General features: G+C 40.1%; 3 protein-coding genes across 5 annotated transcripts; 1 reads left to right on the top strand and 2 right to left on the bottom strand.

Annotated features, from left to right (window-relative positions):
- Positions 1-136: 136 nt before the first annotated feature.
- On the bottom strand, positions 137-7,596 carry LOC121765359 (type II inositol polyphosphate 5-phosphatase 15-like). 3 transcript variants are annotated; one of them, XM_042161479.1, is made up of 12 exons: positions 6,681-7,596; positions 5,757-6,012; positions 4,837-5,629; positions 4,012-4,136; positions 3,265-3,349; positions 2,842-3,007; positions 2,699-2,739; positions 2,298-2,565; positions 2,087-2,210; positions 1,722-1,899; positions 1,539-1,618; positions 849-985 (listed from the first exon to the last, which is right to left on the bottom strand). In XM_042161479.1, exons 1-12 carry the CDS (start codon positions 7,489-7,491, stop codon positions 982-984), a joined length of 2,931 nt encoding a protein of 976 aa, XP_042017413.1. In that variant the 5' UTR covers positions 7,492-7,596; the 3' UTR covers positions 849-981. The 3 variants fall into 3 exon arrangements, with proteins under 3 accessions (XP_042017412.1, XP_042017410.1, XP_042017413.1); XM_042161478.1 differs by having other exon boundaries at positions 137-985; positions 1,539-1,899; XM_042161476.1 differs by having other exon boundaries at positions 137-985; positions 1,539-1,899; positions 2,699-3,007.
- Positions 7,597-8,271: 675 nt separating this feature from the next.
- Positions 8,272-11,299, bottom strand: LOC121765365 (probable protein phosphatase 2C 33). The gene is made up of 7 exons (XM_042161490.1): positions 11,141-11,299; positions 11,015-11,059; positions 10,385-10,671; positions 9,584-9,859; positions 9,385-9,502; positions 8,892-9,115; positions 8,272-8,786 (listed from the first exon to the last, which is right to left on the bottom strand). The coding sequence occupies exons 3-7, from the start codon at positions 10,622-10,624 to the stop codon at positions 8,517-8,519; spliced, it is 1,128 nt and encodes a 375-aa protein (XP_042017424.1). The 5' UTR covers positions 10,625-10,671; positions 11,015-11,059; positions 11,141-11,299; the 3' UTR covers positions 8,272-8,516.
- Positions 11,300-13,336: 2,037 nt separating this feature from the next.
- On the top strand, positions 13,337-14,644 carry LOC121764548 (probable protein phosphatase 2C 46). The gene is made up of 4 exons (XM_042160556.1): positions 13,337-13,514; positions 13,575-13,649; positions 13,761-13,966; positions 14,354-14,644. Exons 1-4 carry the CDS (start codon positions 13,337-13,339, stop codon positions 14,642-14,644), a joined length of 750 nt encoding a protein of 249 aa, XP_042016490.1.
- Positions 14,645-18,917: the final 4,273 nt, after the last annotated feature.

The following is an 18,917-nucleotide window of genomic DNA, read 5'->3' as shown; positions in this document are numbered from 1 at the left end:
TCGTAAATTGCATATATCATGAGTTGTAAACTGAAAAACGTGTGATCAACTCAATTATCATACAGAGAGATAAAAAAAACTCATAAATCAAGAAACCTGGTCATCATATACATCTTAAAATTCCTAAAATAAATAGTGAGAAAAAAAACATATTTGATAATTGTCCGAATATCTAAATGTGTATTACAAAAGACGAACCAACAAGTCTCAAGTTGGTTTTTTAAGAATAAATTCACACCAAAAACATAAGGGCAGAGAAACAACTAAAAAAAAATTCTCTCCCCCTAAATATCTGCTTATTTGAAGAAAATACTATACAAGTTTTTACCACACAATCATCTCTAAAAAAACAGTTAATCACAATGAAGACTCATATCATAGAAACATTAGTTCGCATTGGACCTGAGACAAGAATATGTACGTTGCTGTTTCTCCAAAGACGAGAAACCGGAAAACTCACGCACATGGCATGAGAAGATCTAGGCTTCTGATTATCAGAGCGGCTAGGGAAGAGAAGATTGTCTATACATACACCTACAGCCCCTTCACTGCTCGTTGCTGCAGCTCGGTGGCATGAGATTTGCCATATTAAGCAGATAAAATCTCCCCTCGTGCACAATGGTAGAGTATCTAATCAAGGGCTATTTAGATTCCGTAGCTGGTCAACTACATCGCATGACCCACTTAGCTTAAAATCAGAACGGAGGAGATTTGTTTGGGAGGGAAGTGGATTGTTGGCCTTGCGGTTCATAGGTGTACGCTTACCAGTAATGCTGTAACGCACACGGATACGGTGACATTTGGTCTCTGTCGTGCAGCTACCAAGGACTTTTATTAGTAGCATAGCTTCCTTATCCCTGGCATCTTCACACCAAAAATTTTGTGGGACACCATCCACAAACTCTTCCAACGTTTGGAATTCTTCGTGTCTGATTGCTATTTCAGCAGTCTGGTCCCCTTGGATGATTCCAGCAGCAGGATTCACCTATTTGATATTCCAAACCAAGTTAATGTAATGTAGTACTCACTCCGTCCCATTTATCTTGACCAATTTTCCATTTATGTCTGTAACGTGTATATCAAACTATTTTCTTTTTGGAAGACCTTTATTAGTACTCACACACCTTCACATAGTTCCACTCTCCTAAATACCCTTGCCTGAAAGAAATACGTCAATATATACGGGGCAGGGGAGTAATTTGGAAAAGCATGCGGTGATCAAAAAATGAATTTATAGAGTGTTGCACAAAAAGTGAGGACATGTTTTGTTTCCAGTGAAAATCAACTAACTATATGAGTTTCATACGAACTTGCTCGACATGAAATTATTATTTTAGCTCGTGAATGTGTTTTTCTACGGTGAAGAAAATGATATCTAACTTAGAGAACACAGTTAAGTATTTCTTCCCGAACAACAAGTTTACGGAGTAAAAAGTGTTTGCACGTTTGCATGTCATGACCCACAATACAAACCAAGGAGTGTATAATTAATGCTTGTGAAAACAGTATCAAGTAACAGGAGAAAGATAGAAAATAACCTGAAGCCATCTGGGGAAGCCAAAAGAACCTCTTGGGTGATGATCAGATGCTTGTCCGTTTTCATTAATTGTGGACAGACCTTCACAAACTATTTCATAAATAGCTTTGTCTTTTCTGGATTTATTTGTTATACGCAATATAGATGTCTCCTGGTTCTGAAGGATTATGTTATTAGTGCTGACAATGGCTTCGGGAACTTTGGCTAGTTCTTCAATTAGACGCTTTACTTTCTCATTTGATCTGATGATCTCTCCAAACTCTTGTCTTCTTACAGTCTCATCAACTCGAGCTACCTCCACATTAAAAATGCAACGGACAGGCTTGTGATCACTGTCGGTTACATCCATGCAAGCTTCATAGCTGTCAAAGATGTGTAACCTTATCAGAGCAGCAAGAACAAACAAAATTGAAAGGACGGAAAAAGAGATATACTACTGATGGACTCTATTAGATGGAATAGGAGAAATATACAACACAACCATTGCTATGGAGATAAAACTTTGTGCATGGCACACAACATCGAAAGGAAGCTTTTAAGGTAACTTACAGCAACACAGATGCAACCACTGGACAGTCTAAGCTGCACGTAGACGCTGAAGCTGAACGGCTATCACGGAACAAAATTCTGTCACACCAGGCAGGAATCCGTTTCTTCTCTCCAGAGTCATACCCTGAGCATCAGAAACATTTCCAATAAGATTTTGCAACTGGCAAACCATGGAACATTAAAGGCCAAGATAGGATTTCTTTTTAAATACCTGCCAAACCAGGTTGGTGTTTTTCAAATTTGTATGTCGGAGGAAACTTGATAACAGCTTCCCGCATTCCTTGGAAGACATTCCCCGCTTCCATTTCTGCTCGCAACTGATCTCTTTCTCTAAGCCAATCAAAGCATCTTTGTGAAACAAAATCTCTTGCTTCGTCGTATGATATGCCATCCAGCCGATAGTTGAAGTCCCCTAGAAAAACAACCATGTCGGCTTCAGAAAGCTCTGGAACAACATCCACTGGATTAACACTCATAGCCTGCACAAGCATGAAAATACATTATTCTGAGGCACTGAAAGCTAAGCAAACAGGTTTACTTGTACGATAAAAGAGTTGCATCAGAATAGTCAGGAAGCAAAGTAGCAGCAATATCACGTAAGCTTTTACGTACATTTGTAGTGCGAAGTACTTGAACCGATGATGAGACACCCGCTGCAATACAAAGGACCAATGGCAAGCTCGAACCATAAAAAAGTGATAATAATAACATTGAGCAGGCAAGCAAGCAACATAAGACTAAATGCAGCATCATACCAGCTGCACCATTTAAAATACTGGATGGCCGACTGAAAAACATTGTTCGATAGACATGGTCAAAATCAGCATTTCGACGGCTAACAGCCTCTAAGTGTGCAGCAAAATGACAATTCACAAAGCACATCACCCGACCATACACTCTCATCCTCAGCCCAACAGCTCCCTGCAAAGAGTACCTTGAGTTACAAATAAAAGTAAAACTAAATCTCAGCAGGTCCTGCACACATTTGCATGCCAAATTGCCAATCCACAACGAGTTTTAATAGAAGTGCTACAAATACACCATTTGAAGGTATACAAGAATATGAATTTCCAAATGTCACTATCAGGTAAACAAAACCTAAAAGTATTTCAGAAGTAAGAAAGAGGCCATCAATTTTTAATAAAGACAAAAGTAACATAATGGCAAAGGAATAATACCTTATTTCCAATTGCTCGACCCAAACCACAAGGAACTGCAGCTACATCAACATCTCCGACATGGCTTTGAATGTTGTTTCTAGCCCTGTAAACATCAGATAGCACTGTTGTTAGACTTTTCAAGATACTAAAACTGATTGACAGATAATTTGTAATTGAAATAGTCTTCCCTTTATACGCAAGATTTAGCCTCTGATATTGGTTTAGTATAAACTATATATTTAAAACAATATTTTCATACATCCATGGTATCAGAGTGTCAAATTTTCCATGCAATGAGGTATAGTTTGGACTCTGATGGTGGAGCATGCATCGCTTGAACTAGGATGGCAACATGTCTACATGTACTTTTCCATGCAATGAGGTGTTGCTATGTTAGAAAGTAGTATTTGTCCCATATCACAATTGAACTAGGATGACAAGATGTCTACATGTACTTGGGTACCCTATCCCTTCGGAGATCAGCTCTACCCAAGACCTCTTTTGACAATGTTAGAGGAGCTTCTTTTTCCTTCTATTTGTGGGTTTGTTGGGGGTGGGGAGCTTACTAATCCAGTTTAAAATATACTTAACAGTCCTAAAAATGATGCTCCATATAGGAGATTCAATACTTTATTATGAATTTGAATGCAGATGGGAACCTAGTGTAACTAGATGACACCCCACACCCAGCCCCCACCCCAAAAAAATAAACATACAGTACATGCACCCTACATGCACATTTATAGGGGTAATAGTAATACTAACCACACAGAGATAAGCAAACCAGCCAACTGCCTTGAGCCAACACGTGAAAAGGTGGATCCCTCATCCAACGTTTTTCCAATCATATCTAGCCACCATTGTCCTGCAGAACTACCCTCAAGACCCATCTGCAAGCAATGCGAGGGTGAACAATTAATTCCTGAGTAAAGTGATAGAAAGATCCTGAGATTTCATAATAGGATGAGATTAATTTGAGTAAGTGGAATCATAATAGGCTGAGATGTCAGCTAGTCAAATTGTTATGAATGGTCGATAACTGAAATAATTTCCCTCCTCATCTATTAGATAAATCCTCAAGGAAAATCCTGAAAATGTATAGCACGTCGTTATTGAGTTCTTTTCCATCCAAAATTATGGATTATAATGAACTTCTATATATAGAATCAGAGAAAGCACACAGGCTAGCAATCAGGCATAACAATTATCTTGCTAAGCAAAAGATATCTGAAGTAAGGCTTTGTCAACAGAGAGGAAGTACTAAACATATATAGGAGGGGCCTAATTGCATTTAATAAAATATTTAGTACTTTACAGGGTCTATTGGCAGGATCTTAACAGTCTAGGCAACCCCTAACAAGGTTAGATCTGTACTAAGTATAACTTTAGGCAGTTCAAATATTTTATTTCTGTGAATCCAAACTGTCAACTTTGCAGTAAATCTTCATATATTCACCATATGCACCTTTGCTCATGCCTGAGGATTATAACAAACTATTCCACACAAAAAATAACAGGAAAGAGATAATTAAAAAAAAATACAGCTAAGAGAATAATAGCTGAAGAACCACGAAAGAAAGATAATTATACTGTTTCTCTAGCAGCAGACATGGCGAGAAAACCAGCACCCATTTCCACCTCCTGTAACCCAACGACAACAATGTCAACATCTGCAGCTGATGAGCCAAGCCATGATATTAGGGAATCAGGGGCTGCTCTTCCTTGTGCAACATTCCATGTTCCAGCCATAATTTTCACATTCTCTAGACTTGTGTACAAAAATTCCTTTCCAGACAACATGGCACGAAATATATTGTCAAGTGGTCCAGGTGAACTGATGCTCCATCCACGAATACCACCATGATTAGCCAAAGTAAACATATAACCATCCCCAACAGCTAAATCTATCACAGGGCTTTGATGAGCCATCCATTGTCCAAGCAACTTACCACTGAGGTCCAGAACTTGTACAATGCCACTTATATAACCTACCCATATCCGAGTTCCAACTGTGCAGAGACTTTGGACAGCAAAAGCATGGTGCTGAAGATCTTGCAAGCGGTTGCCATTCCCATCCCATTGCACAAGTAACCCATTTGCACATCCAATCCAAATCATTCCATCAACTGTTGCAACCAATCCCTCTATACGCCTATTATCATCTCCAAAACCTCCTTTTGCTGCAGCTCGACGAACAGCATCTGCTGCTCCTAGTATAGCATTTCGTGAACGTTGAAAGAAATTAAAAGAATTCGGTGCCTTCTCTTTAGAATTAGATACAAACTTCATCCGCATCTCATCCTCCATCAAAGAATCAACTGACATATTCTCAATCTGACCATCAATGTTTAATACTTTCAACAATTCTTTGGTTCGAGCATCCCTGTGTGGAAAATAAGTCAAACTCAAACAAGAAGAGGCAAGGGTAACAAGAGAAGAATAAGGCAAGCAAAGTCCAGCAAACTGGCCTTCGAATAATTAATGAAAGACTGATTCTGAGGATCACTTACCACAAAGCGAATGACTGATAACTGGCAGTCCAAACCTTTGCCCCGACAAGGTCCGATAACATATACTTGATATCTGAAGAAAATATGCTATTATAGGCGCCATTCTGTGTGACTTGGCTCCTTAGGTCAATATATGATCTCTCTACCAGCAAGGAAGCCATGTGTTTTTCACCAACTGTAAAGGAAAGAGACTTCTCAAGAGCTTCCCAAGGCCATATCTTCACTGCACCACCCTCAGAACCAGACCACAAATCCCCTACACCCACAAATAACACCCATTGTTACATGAATTATGAAATTATATCATAATTTTATAGCCTCCAATAAAATTAACAAAATAAATGGATCAACAAAACTTAGGATGAAATAGTTCCTTTGCAAATTCTCAAAGAAACATACAATAAAAATGAAGTGGTTCAACATGCTTAGAAAGGAAGACCCCAACAAATAAATAATAAGTGCATGAAGAATGCATCACAAGAGGGCACGATAGACTACTTCATCTCTTTCATTGCATTTTATTTAGGCATTGATCTAGTCCCAGAAACAAAGCAACAGGCGTCTACAAGATTGCTGTTTTATTACTAGAAAGAATAATGAACCTAGCAGAAGATGCTCCACCAAATTCCTCTAGTTCAGCTGTTACTAATCTTTTACTTAGCGGCCACTAAAACTATAGTGATTTCTTTAGTCTATATGAAGTCCTAACAATATTCCTGCTCCTCTCAATTTTTGCAAGCTAGAGATATCCCTGATCCAATTACTAAATATAAGGCAAGCAACAACGACATTTACACTAACCAGCTAATAAGAGCTCACAATTTCTCAATCCAAACACAATATAATCGTTCTAATGTTCCACAACACATGAACAAAGATCAATCAAAACAAACAAGAACATATAACATATTATATCAATATTACCATAAGAGCTCATAACCATGGATAGCACCGGCCCTCGATACGCTTGCCAGGAAAACACCTCATGAAATCCATTTCTACTTACACTATTGCCTCTTCCACCCGCAATCGAAAAATCCATCATCTTCCAACAAATAATCCTACCATCCTTATGCCCACTCCACACAACTCTATTCCCTCCATCTCCCACCAAACACAGAGCAGCAGCAGCCACAGGAGCTGACTCCCAATACCTCACCGTGCCCTCCTCTTCTCCCTCATTTCCCCCACTATAAATATCATTCTTCAAATCCCACACCCTGATCCCGCTCTCCGACCCCGCCCACAGCTGCGGCCCACCACCATCATCCACCGAGACGATCCTCCTAAGGAACCGCCCTACCTGAGTCTCCCTCAACGGATGCGGCCTCAGCTCAATGCACGGCGGCCGGTTCGGATGAACCGGTGCCCGAACCGGTGGCTTGAAAATACCGATCCCACTGCCGGAACTAGTGTACTCCGGAAGCGGCTGATCCGGAGACGAAGATGTGGAGAGCTTCCGGTCCAGAAATTGAAGCATATAATCCAATCGCCGCTGGTAATTTGAAGAGCTACTGACCTCATCCTCTTCTTCCTCCTCAGACGACGAGTTGTAGAAACGGTCGAACACTTTCGGCGCCTTATGATAATTCAATGCCGCATCTTCGATTTCCACCTTTCCGTCGACGGCGCCGGCGGAGAACTCGTCGTCGGAATCGGAGCGGACGGCCAAATTCTCCGAGTAAGTACGGAAATTGGTGCCGTTGATCAGAGCGTCGTTGGTTAGGTCATCCATGGCGGAGATATAGGGATTCACCGGAGAATTTGGGGATTCTATTTCGAGATTTTACAGAGAAAGTGAAGCTGAAATATGGAGAGTTCGATTTATTGTTATTTCTGTTTTTATTTCATGAGTATTTGCAAAACGATTTAATAATGTAATTAATTATTGTGGTTTTGTCATTTGTGTTTGGATACGACGCCGTTTGAGAGGGGCTGTGGCCCGCCAAACTGAAAGGGTTGCAACTACCATGCGCCGGCCATGTGTAGAATGTCAACTATACACCAAACAATCAATTAAATAATTTTTCCTTTGTTTATATAATTATTGATACTATACAAATAAAAAAAATCATATCATGGAATTATCATGCAACCAACACTAATAAGTATACGTGGCAAATAAAAAATAAGCCACCAAAATTAATACTGTAAATTGGGGAACATTGTTGCTTGTCAAACATAATCTTGGCCACTTTCAATTTTCTAATGTTGATAGTGTTAGGTATAAGAAATTTATTATTAATTATGAGCTAACATACAAATGTGGGAATGCTTGTAAAAAATAAATTAGACTTTTAGTTATTGCACGTTGCCACTAAGAATTTTGGGGCAATATTAAATTATTAGGTGAATTTTTTATACGTTCATATCAACTAATGATTTGTAATCTTAAATAAATCCATTCAATATTTTTTTATACGACGAAATCCATCTCCTTTCCTAAATTGAATGTGAAAAAAGTTGAAGTTGGTGCTTCAACGTCTAAAATTGAAGTATTGATGAAAAGGCTCAATTAACAAAACCCAAACAATAGAGAGTGGCTGGGATGAATGCAAAATTCAAAGTCTATCTATCTACTTACATTACATTACACCATATGTATAAAGATATTCACAAACCCCATCTCAAATGCCCTGTTTGCGATCGCTCGACAAACTGCGCTGGACAAGAACAACACGTCTTGCCTTCATCCTCATTTCCACGTGCTTCGCGACGCCACCAATGTCGGACTTTCAACAAACATGAAACTCTTATCCTCTATCCTTCCTCAATTGCCCCACTGCCTGTTTTGGTCGTGTCACTACGGTTGAGTTCACAAGGATCAGGATAGTTTTTGGCGCTCAAGGTGGAAGACTCCTCTGAGTTGAGAAAGAGGCACACCACTGCACAGTCTTCAACCTTTGAAGTTGGATACATATAGCTCCATTCTCTAACTGCTGCTTCGACTACTGCTCGAGCTGCATATGAGCGTGTAGGGCAAGTGCCCACGATATTTACCACGTCCTCGTTCGAGAGCACGGCCCATACCTGCATAAAATGAGTATAAGATTTATGCCAAGCTCAACAAAATGTAGTGGAGAATGGAATGAGTAGAACTGGTGAATGGTGATAAATAAAGCTCTGGTATCGTACCCCATGTGTTGCTAAGACTACAAACTCGTCTTCATCAATGATGCGTCTGTGGGTGATTTCAGGCACGGATATGACGCCGTAATCCTTGAGACAGAAATCACCAAACACACGCGACATGGTAAGTCCGGGAGTGTTGCTGTGTGGAAGCCACACTCTTGATACCTTAGGTTCATCCCGTAGGGCAAATATACGACCTTTGCATTTCCGGATCCTTTTTTTTTCCGCTGAGAAATATGAACAGATTATGAAAAGTGACACTCGACTAGACTTGATTCAAGTACACATCCATGAATAAAGTTTTGGCAGCAATTAACATGAACAGTAGTACTGTCATTACTCATCAGCACAAAGTTGAAGATTGCTATACAGCATTTCATTACTAAATTCACTGCACAAAAATTTCTAGTTGGAAGATTTTCTAAGTTACAAATTTGACTAGAGAGTTTCCATAGCAAGTTGAACCCAACGTAGTATCCCGTTGTTGTTGACCTACCAGGAAGGTCAGGCTTGAGATCCACAGTCAACTGCACTGGAATGAATCCATTATTCGCGCCTCTCATCCCTAGTACAGCTCTCGAGTTCCCAATATATCCGATTATAAGATCTTGACCCTATAAATAATCAAGGCATTGTTGAGCATATTTTCTGATTCCTGATATTACCAAAAACCACTGATAAGTGTATCATATTACCTGTTTCACCAGGACCACTGCAGTAGTTCCACTACAGACGCAATCAAAATACGGGTCCTCTCTCAACACTTTGTCCGTGAGCTCAAAGACATCGAGAAAAGTTTCTTTCACTGAGTGAAAGATCTCAGAATTGCTTCTAGATTTCCTAATGTCTTCCCAGTGTTCACTCAGCTTCATAGGGAGAAAATTTCGGACACGTTTAGCAGCCATATGACCATAAGGGCCATGGCCATCAAAGACCCCACAGAAGGTCGTGTCTGTTCTCGAACCAAAGTTCTGCAATTCATCATTACAGAGAATCAGAATCATCAGTCTCTTGCAAGCAAGTTCAAGTAGGAAGATGAAACAATACAGATGCAGCAAATGTAATTCCAGATAGAAAAATTTATTTGTTTTGTTAACATTATCCAATGACATGCTTCCATCTTATTCTATAATGTTCCACATGCAAGACAATGAGTCAATCCTTTTCTCTCTTTCCATATTAGAAATAACAACAAAGATATTCATGATTTTCTTCTGTTTGTAGAAATTGTCAACAATATGTATATATTCCTGTCAAACTAGCTATATACATATAGTTGACAAGATGATAACACAAGCAGAAGTGGCACAAGTTCCATAAGGAAAGACTTGAATAATATGTAGGAGTACATCAAATAGGCTTCACCAAAACAATCCCTATATCCTAGGCAGCAAATGCAACACGTGAGCAACCACATCGAGTTCAAACAGGCCAAAAGCTAAAAGGAGAAGTTATACGTTTCTCATCATAGCTAATGAGCATGAGAGAGTGCTAACCTCCCAAACAATCATGGCATCTTGATTGACCCCTTTATTGCCTTTCTGTAAAAAGAGGGAGGCAATCTCACTCGACCCATTCAAGAACATCCGGTCCTGATTCCTGTGCAACCTATCCTCCTTAAAGGATGTCGTTTTCTTAGCCACCATGGAAAAATCATTCAAGTACTTGCGCTTACGATCCTTGCGCAACACATCCTCCTTAGCCCTCCTACTTTTGCAGGAAAAGCAGGCTCCCATCGTTGATGATAATATTGAATTCGCCCTACTGCTCTCCGTGTTTAAATCTGTAACAAACGACCCCCTTCAGCTCTTTACATTAAGCACTAGCACTATACAAACAGATGAACCGACCCCTTCATTACATACAGCTTTTCGATAATTTGAAAAATAAAAGAAACAATCACCCACAAAATTCACCAAATTCCTATACATGTATATGCAGATGCCAAAAGCATAACATTCACAGAATTAATGCTTTTCTAAAATCTAAAACAGTAAAAATCTATATCTAGAAAAAACTACCTTTCCCCTTTCAAATATTCCTAAACGACAACATATTCCTCCTTATATATTCCCTCGCATTGAAATTGAAAGCCAATCGAAATGAATAAGACTCAAGTAACTCACCTCAAACCAGCATTTGCTAATATCACAATCACAGCCTTTCTGATCCTATAAAAATCAATTGTTAAACGGCTGTCAGATATAATATACTACTAATATATATTCACAAACAAATACTATTAATCGAACCTTTATTGAAGCATTCAAGATGAGAACTTGAATTATCGTCAATCACAGATTATTATCTTACTCTGCACTCGAAATTAATCGAGCTCAGATTATATAAGCAGGTAGTTAAATTGTTGCGTTAAACGAGGAATCTGATCTTATCTATAGTTTATGGGCTAATTTTGGGTTTGTTAAAGTGGTTAATTATTAGAGTTGAATTAGGATACAAACAATATTTCTTATCCATAATCTTAGTTGAATACTTCTAAACTCCATTGTTTGTGGGATTAGGATTCTTTTTAACCGCTAATCCAACACATTTAATAGGATCGTGATGTTGAGTCATAATATCTCCAATCCATTTCATTGCTTTCATTAATATTTAATATTTTAATTATACTAAATTTGTAGGATTTATTTATTCTATTAATCCCAATATACAGAACTTTATTGATTCGACTTTTAATATAAAAAAACGGCCTCTAATTGTAGTAATATATGTACGTGCATATTTTATCGAAACAATACAGACATACATATTAATTATTTGTCCATAAAATTAATTGGGTTCAGGCATATTCAAAACTTCAACTAAACGATTTCATTACCATAATTTTAGTGTTATTAATTTGTCAATATCCAAAATGAAATTGTGACATGCTTATCTTTTGAAATAAGGGTATTAGTATATCATTGATCTCTTGAAAACTCAATTTATATCTTTTGGATCGTTGAATTAGAAAGAATATTGTCACACGTCTTAGGTCAGTCACAAAACAGGTTCTTAATTAGAGAGAAAAATTTGAAAAATAAGAACACGTTTTATAATTTTTTCTAAATTAGAGATCTATCGCAATATTTTTCCTAATTCAGGAATTTAAAATGTGCAAAGCATATTTTCTGGGAACTGATTTAAAAGTTCACTCTAGTTTAAAAGGTTTCATCATTAATTTATATTAATAAAAAACTTTCATCTGTATTGTACATTTTGTACGCAAAGTAAATATAAATGATAGATTTAGTATAAAATTAAAATAAAAATTGAATCTTTTATATTTCCCCGTCTCATAAAAGATGGCTAGTGGCGACGGCACCGGTCCCGTAAAAGATGGCAACGACACGATTGGTTAGCTTATTATTAGATAGATTATAATTTAATTAATTAGGAATTTCTTTTGGGTTGAACAAATGAGACATAAATAAGTTTTTATAAAATAAGTGTTTTTTAAGAGAACGCAAAATAAATATATTTAATCCCTCTCTCTCCATATATAATATGAAAAACGCAAACTAAAGATAGTGTTTTACTAGAAAGTGGTCATAATTAGAGACACAAAACAAGATTAATTAATTAATATTTTTAATGTGCGGGAGGGTCAGTGAGAGTAAATTTTCAAAAAGTGAATAGTGAAGCGGGGTAAAATAACGGCTTTTTGGGGCGAAAAAAGAAATTCCAGATTAAGAAGGGGCAGAATGTAAAATAATTTGAAAGTTGGTTATACAAACTGCAGGCAAATCTCACTAGCTTTCTCTCTCTTGATCAATCTTTTTCCCGCATTAGTGTTATAGCAAACAAGAAAAGAAAGAAGGAAGAAGGCGCATACTCTTTCCCTTTCTCTACTGATTACTGGTACATTTCTGCGTTTTTCAATTGTAATCTACTCTATTGAGCTACACGCATTGCGTTTTACTATATTGTTTAATTGAAGCAACTGATTCCTGTTTTGCGCATGTGTTTTCTTTGAGATTGTGATGGAAAGTTTTTGCATATTTTGTGTGTGGTTTAGATCAATGATGATAGTTCATAAGTTTTCCCCACGATCTTGTACAAGTTCCTCTACGTCCGCGATTTTGGTTTATACAAGTTCCGAGATGAGGGGATTGGCTACTTCTGCAGCTGATTTTTTTGGTTTTGGGAGGAAACTTGATTAGAATATGTAGTGTAGTATTTCTCTTGGATGAAATATATATTGGTGATTTTCTACTTTTTGATTTTTGGATTGTGATGGTTTTGGGAGGAAACTCAATAATATTAGTATGTGTTTTTGGATTGAATGTGGTTTGCTGACTCTCTGTATTTTGCGATATGGTTGTGGGCTTTAGGTAGGATAACGCAATAGGGAGAGTATGTTGGCCAGCATTTTCAAGCCGTCTGCGAACACTATTGAGTATTCGGAAATCAAGCTCGGGCACCATCAATGGGGGAGGGACTTCTCTATGGCGGCTGTTAAATCCGCTCTCGAAGTACCAAGCCATAGCCAGGTTGAGTCGGGGTCAATGAGCTTGCATACATCAAGCCCTTATGGTACATTCGTTGGAATCTACGACGGTCATGGTGGTGGTCCCAATGCTTCTGAGTTTATAAAAAACCATCTCTTTGAATTGTCAAAAGTAGGTTTGTTCTTCTTATTTTAGCATCTGTATTATCTTAGGCAGATTGTGATTACTCTTGTAGTTTTAGCACTTAGGCAGATTCATGTTACTCTTGTAGTTCAAGTGGATATATGTTTTATGGGAATAGTTCAAGATGGTTGGTTGGTTTCAAGTCTTTTTATGAAAGGAAGAAATGGTTTCAGTCTACTAGACCAGAATTCTAGCATTACTCTTTTACTAGTCGATTATTGTGAATCTATGATGATAGGCAAGCTAATTCCGTCGTATGTTTGTTACTCACGTGATGCAGGATTAACGTCGGATCTTGGAGAAATGTCAAGTGATGTTCTTGATTTATCATTTTTTGCATTAGATGAAAAGTATACTCACTTGGTTCAGAATGAATCAGAAGCTTTGCCAAATTTATTGTCTGCGGGATCGAGCTGTTTGGTGGGCATCGTAATAGGAGGACGGGTATACGTTGCAAAAGTCGGGGATTCTAGGGCGGTCTTGGCGCAACTGCCTAGGCCCAAGCAACCTCTCTCTCCACCCATGGAGCCTTGGACCAATCGACATATCGTACCTGGATGCCTATCCATATAAGTGGCTCAGGCTCAACCCACACATCAAAGCCATCCCGTTATCGACAGACCACAGCACAGATCAGCCATCTGTCCGGCGGGAGTTAAAAGAGCTGCATCCTCACTATCCCATGATTGTCCCATATGATCACTATAAAAAAGCCTACCGTGTCAAGGGCATCCTTCCGGTGAGAAATTCAATCTCAAAATCATCAAATTTGGTTACTAGTTAACACTGCTCAAGTTCATTTCATATACTTATATATCTTGTTCAACTCAGACTACAAGATCAATCGGTGATGTTTACCTGAAGAGCTGGGAGTTCAGCACACGGCCTGAATTGCCGAAAGAATATAGGGTGGATAAAAAGTTTGACAAGCCGATCATTTCGTGTAAACCGGCCCTAGTCGACCAGGAACTTCTCCCTAAGGATAGATTCATTATATTTGCTTCTCCTGGGCTATGGAAATACGTTGCCGATGAAGAAGCAGTTGACATGGTGAAAAATTTGTCGAGAAAGGTAAGATTCCTGATTTTGTTGTTAATCGTTGATGAATCCGCGAATTTCTGATGTTTGTAAATGCTGGTAGAAGATAAAGACTACGACACAAAGAATTTACGTGGTTCGATTTACTGAAGTAAATCTACGTCCACGGGAAGAAGGGAGGGCAAGATTGTATTGCTTGATCTGGGATTACAGCTTACAACACAGACTTGCTATATGATCTTTTGTCTCTAGAGTTAGTAAATCCTGGTCTATCAGATCTAAGTTCTATTTATATATTGAACTGAGATCGTGGCTTGCATCACCACCCTAAGTCGTGGAGGTCATGGAGGTCATGAGATCCTGCATGGCCACTGACTAGGCAGTGGCTTACATCATCAGTAATTATGTCGTGGATGTCGTGGAGGTCATGAGAGCCTGCATGGGTCCACCACTAGATAGATCGTGTAGTGGAGGTCGTGGCTCCCAGTTCGGTATTGCCGAGCAGCTTTTGCCGATGCTGAGACCGAACTGCTGAACTATTGCCGAGCAGCTTTGTAGAGCTTGATTGGTCGGCTTTTACCGAGCTATAGGCTGGGGCCGAACTCTTTGGTAACGCCGAACTGATACTCTTTCTTGGGCTTTAGGCTGATGGGCTTTACTGCTGTTGGGCTTGTTTAGTACGTACTCCATCACTACCCCCCCCGAAAAGCGAAGTGAATTACTTCGGCATTCTGGATAAAGGTACGGGGTAAGTTGATGTTTGTCCTCGGTCTTATGAAGTGAACTCTTCTTTGACCGGACTCGTCTTTGGTCTGATGAAATAAACATCTTTGACCGGACTCGTCTTTGGTCTGATGAAATAAACATCTTTGACCGGACTCGTCTTTGGTCTGATGAAATAAACATCTTTGACCGGACTCGTCTTTGGTCTGATGAAATAAACATCTTTGACCGGACTCGTCTTGTGTCCTAATTTGGCGAGTTTTATCGCGTGGATCGGACTTTCCGTTGTCCTAATTTGGGGATCGGACTTTCCCTTGTCCTAATTCGGCGAGTTTTATCGCGTGGATCGGACTTTCCCTTGTCCTAATTCAGGCAAGTTTTATCGCGAGAATCGGACTTTCGTTGCAGTTCGTTTCAGACGAAGTGCTTGATTCTTAAGCCGAATTGTGGTCTTGTATCCTCTTTAGAAGCTTGGACTTCACAATCGTAGGCTTATTGCAGTTCGTTTCAGACGAAGTGCTTGTTTCTTAAGCGGAATTGTGGTCTTGTATCCTCTTCAGAAGCTTTGACTCACAATCGTTGGCTTATTGCAGCTCGTTTTAGACGAACTGCTTGTTTAAGCTGAATTGTGGTCTTGTATCCTCTTTAGAAGCTTTGACTCACAATCGTTAGCTTATATATGTTCTAAAAAGGGGATCAGCCTTCGAAGAACAAGATACCTCAGCAACATTTGTAAGAGACGACACGCACATAGACAGACAAAACGCACATAGACAAAAAGACCAAGCAAACCAAAGAAAGCACATTGACCGAACAGGACTCAAGACTGACTGACTGACCGGACTGTCTCTTACAAATGGAACTTCTTGAGGTTGGAAATGTGCCATGTTCGGGGTACCTGTTCTCCTGACATGTGAGCCAATTTGTAAGACCCTTTGCCGAGGACTTCTGACACCCGATACGGACCTTCCCATGTGGGTTCGAGTTTGCCCAGCTTTTCTGCTCGGCTTACTTCGTTGTTTCTCAAGACGAGATCTCCCACTTGAAATTGCAGCCTTTTCACCCTTTGGTTATAATACCGGGCTACTTGCTCCTTGTACTTGGCTGCTTTTATGCATGCCAATTCTCTTCTTTCTTCGGCAAGATCTAGCTCGGCTCTCAGTCCGTCGTCATTCATTTCTGCTGAGAAATTTAGAGTTCGGGGACTGGGTATGCCGATCTCCACCGGAATCACGGCTTCAGTGCCGTACACAAGACTGTACGGAGTTTCACCGTTGGAGGTTGTGGGTGTAGTTCGGTAGGACCATAGGACTTGAGGGAGATTTTCTACCCATTGTCCTTTGGCTTGTTCTAACCGAGATTTTAACCCTTTCACCAGGATACGATTTGTTACCTCCGTTAGTCCGTTTGCTTGTGGATGAGAGACCGAAGTGAACCGCTGTTGAATATTCAGCTCTTAGCACCAATTTTTGAACGTCTTGTCGGTGAACTGAGTCCCGTTATCCGAGATGAGGATGTGGGGTATGCCAAATCGGCACACTATGTTCTTCCAGACGAAGTCCAATGCCTTCGAGCTCGTTATCGTAGCTAATGGTTCAGCTTCCACCCACTTCGTAAAGTAGTCCACGGCAATGATTAGGAATTTTATTTGCCGAGGAGCTTGTGGTAGTGGTCCTACTATGTCTATACCCCATTGCATAAAAGGCCAAGGGCTTTGCATAGTGGATAAATCGGTCTGCGGCATCCTTGGGATATTTGCATGGACTTGGCACTTCGGGCATGTCTTGACGAGCTGCACTGCTTCTTGTACCAAGGTTGGCCAATAATATCCCCATCTTAGAACTTTTTTAGCTAAAGCTCTAGCTCCGATGTGGCTGCCGCACGATCCTTCATGAACTTCTCTGAGGATGTAGTCCGTCTCTTCTGGCCCTATACATCGTAATAACGGCTGAAGGTAGGACTTTCTGTATAAGACTCCTTCATGAAGTTCGTACCGAAGTGCTCGGCATGTGATTTTCCGAGCTTCTCTCTTATCCTCGGGCAGTTGTCCTTGATCTAGATACTGTAAGATCGGCGTCATCCAGTTCGGCGAGCTGGTTACTGAATGTACCTCAGCTTCATCAATGCTTCGATGCATCAATTCCTCCATCTTTGAGCTTGGACATGCGGCTAACTTACTTAAAGTATCTGCTCGGCTGTTTTCTGCTCTGGGAATGCGGATTATCCGAAAATAGGAGAAACTTCGGCTGATGCTTTGCGCTTTGTCCAAATACTTCTTCATTCTCTCGTCACGAGCTTCACTTGTACCCAACATGTGATTTACTATGACTTGTGAATCACAATGGACTTTGAGAGATTTGACGAGCAGACTTTGCGCTAACTGGAGTCCGGCCAGGAGGGCTTCGTACTCGGCTTCATTATTAGTAGTGGGGAATAGGAACCGAAGTGAGTAGGTTACCTCGTGTCCATCGGGAGCGATAAGCAGAATACCAGCTCCACTTCCCGTTTTATTCGAAGCTCCATCTACGAATCCGCTCCAGCAGTCCGGCGGCTCCTCTTCGGATTCCAAGGGCTGTGCTAGTTCGGCATTGGCAGAATTTTTCTATTCGGCAATGACAGGGATTGCTTGATCGAACTTGGCCTCTGCAAGAAAATCTGCCAAGGCTTGTCCCTTGATGGCTTTCCGAGGTAGGTACTCGATTGAGTGTTCTCCCAGCTCTATGGCCCATTTGGCGATTCTGCCTGATGCTTCTGGCTTGGTCAAAATTTGCCGAAGAGGCAGATCGGTTAAGACGCATACCTTGTGAGCATAGAAGTATGGCCGCAGTCTCCTTGCTGCATTTACTAACGCCAGAGCAATTTTTTCCAGAGGTTGATACCTTGTTTCTGGACCTCTTAATGCTCGGCTTGTAAAGTAGATGGGAAACTGCTTTAGGCCTTCTTCTCGTACAAGCACCGCGCTAATGGTTTGATCGGATGCCGCTAAGTATAAGAAAATCACTTCGGCATCTGTTGGAGCAGAGAGAATTGGAAGCTCGGCTAAATAACTTTTGAGCTCGTCAAAAGCCTTTTTCTGCTCGGCTCCCCACTCAAACTTTGGTGCCTTTTTTAACACTTTGAAGAACGGCAGTTGCTTTTCGGCTGCTTGGGAAAGGAATCTATTCAATGCGGCTAGACATCCAGTTAGTCTTTGCACATCGTGTATGGACTTCGGCATCGCCATGTTCTGAATAACCTGAACTTTTGAGGGATTTGCCTTGAGTCCGTCCTTTGAAACCCAACAACCCAGAAATTTTCCCGAATCTACCAAAAAGGTACATTTTTGGGGGTTGAGTTTGAGGTTGGCTTTTCGGAGCACGTCGAGAGTGGATTTGAGGTTGTCTTCGTACTCCGAAGTGCTTTTGCTTTTGACAACTATGTCGTCGACATACACTTCAACCTGTTTTCCGATTAGGTGCCGAAAAAGCTTGTCTACCATCCTTTGATAAGTGGCTCCGGCATTCTTTAAACCGAATGGCATCTTTTTATAAGCGAAAATGCCGAAATCGGTAATGAAAGCTGTTTTCGGAGCGTCACTCTCATCCATCAACACTTGGTGATATCCTTTGTATAAATCAAGAAAACAGAAAATTTC

This window comes from Salvia splendens, chromosome 14 (assembly GCF_004379255.2).
Source record: "Salvia splendens isolate huo1 chromosome 14, SspV2, whole genome shotgun sequence".
In the NCBI taxonomy this organism is placed as follows: Eukaryota; Viridiplantae; Streptophyta; class Magnoliopsida; order Lamiales; family Lamiaceae; genus Salvia; species Salvia splendens.
This window is presented reverse-complemented; position numbering and strand designations above follow the sequence as displayed.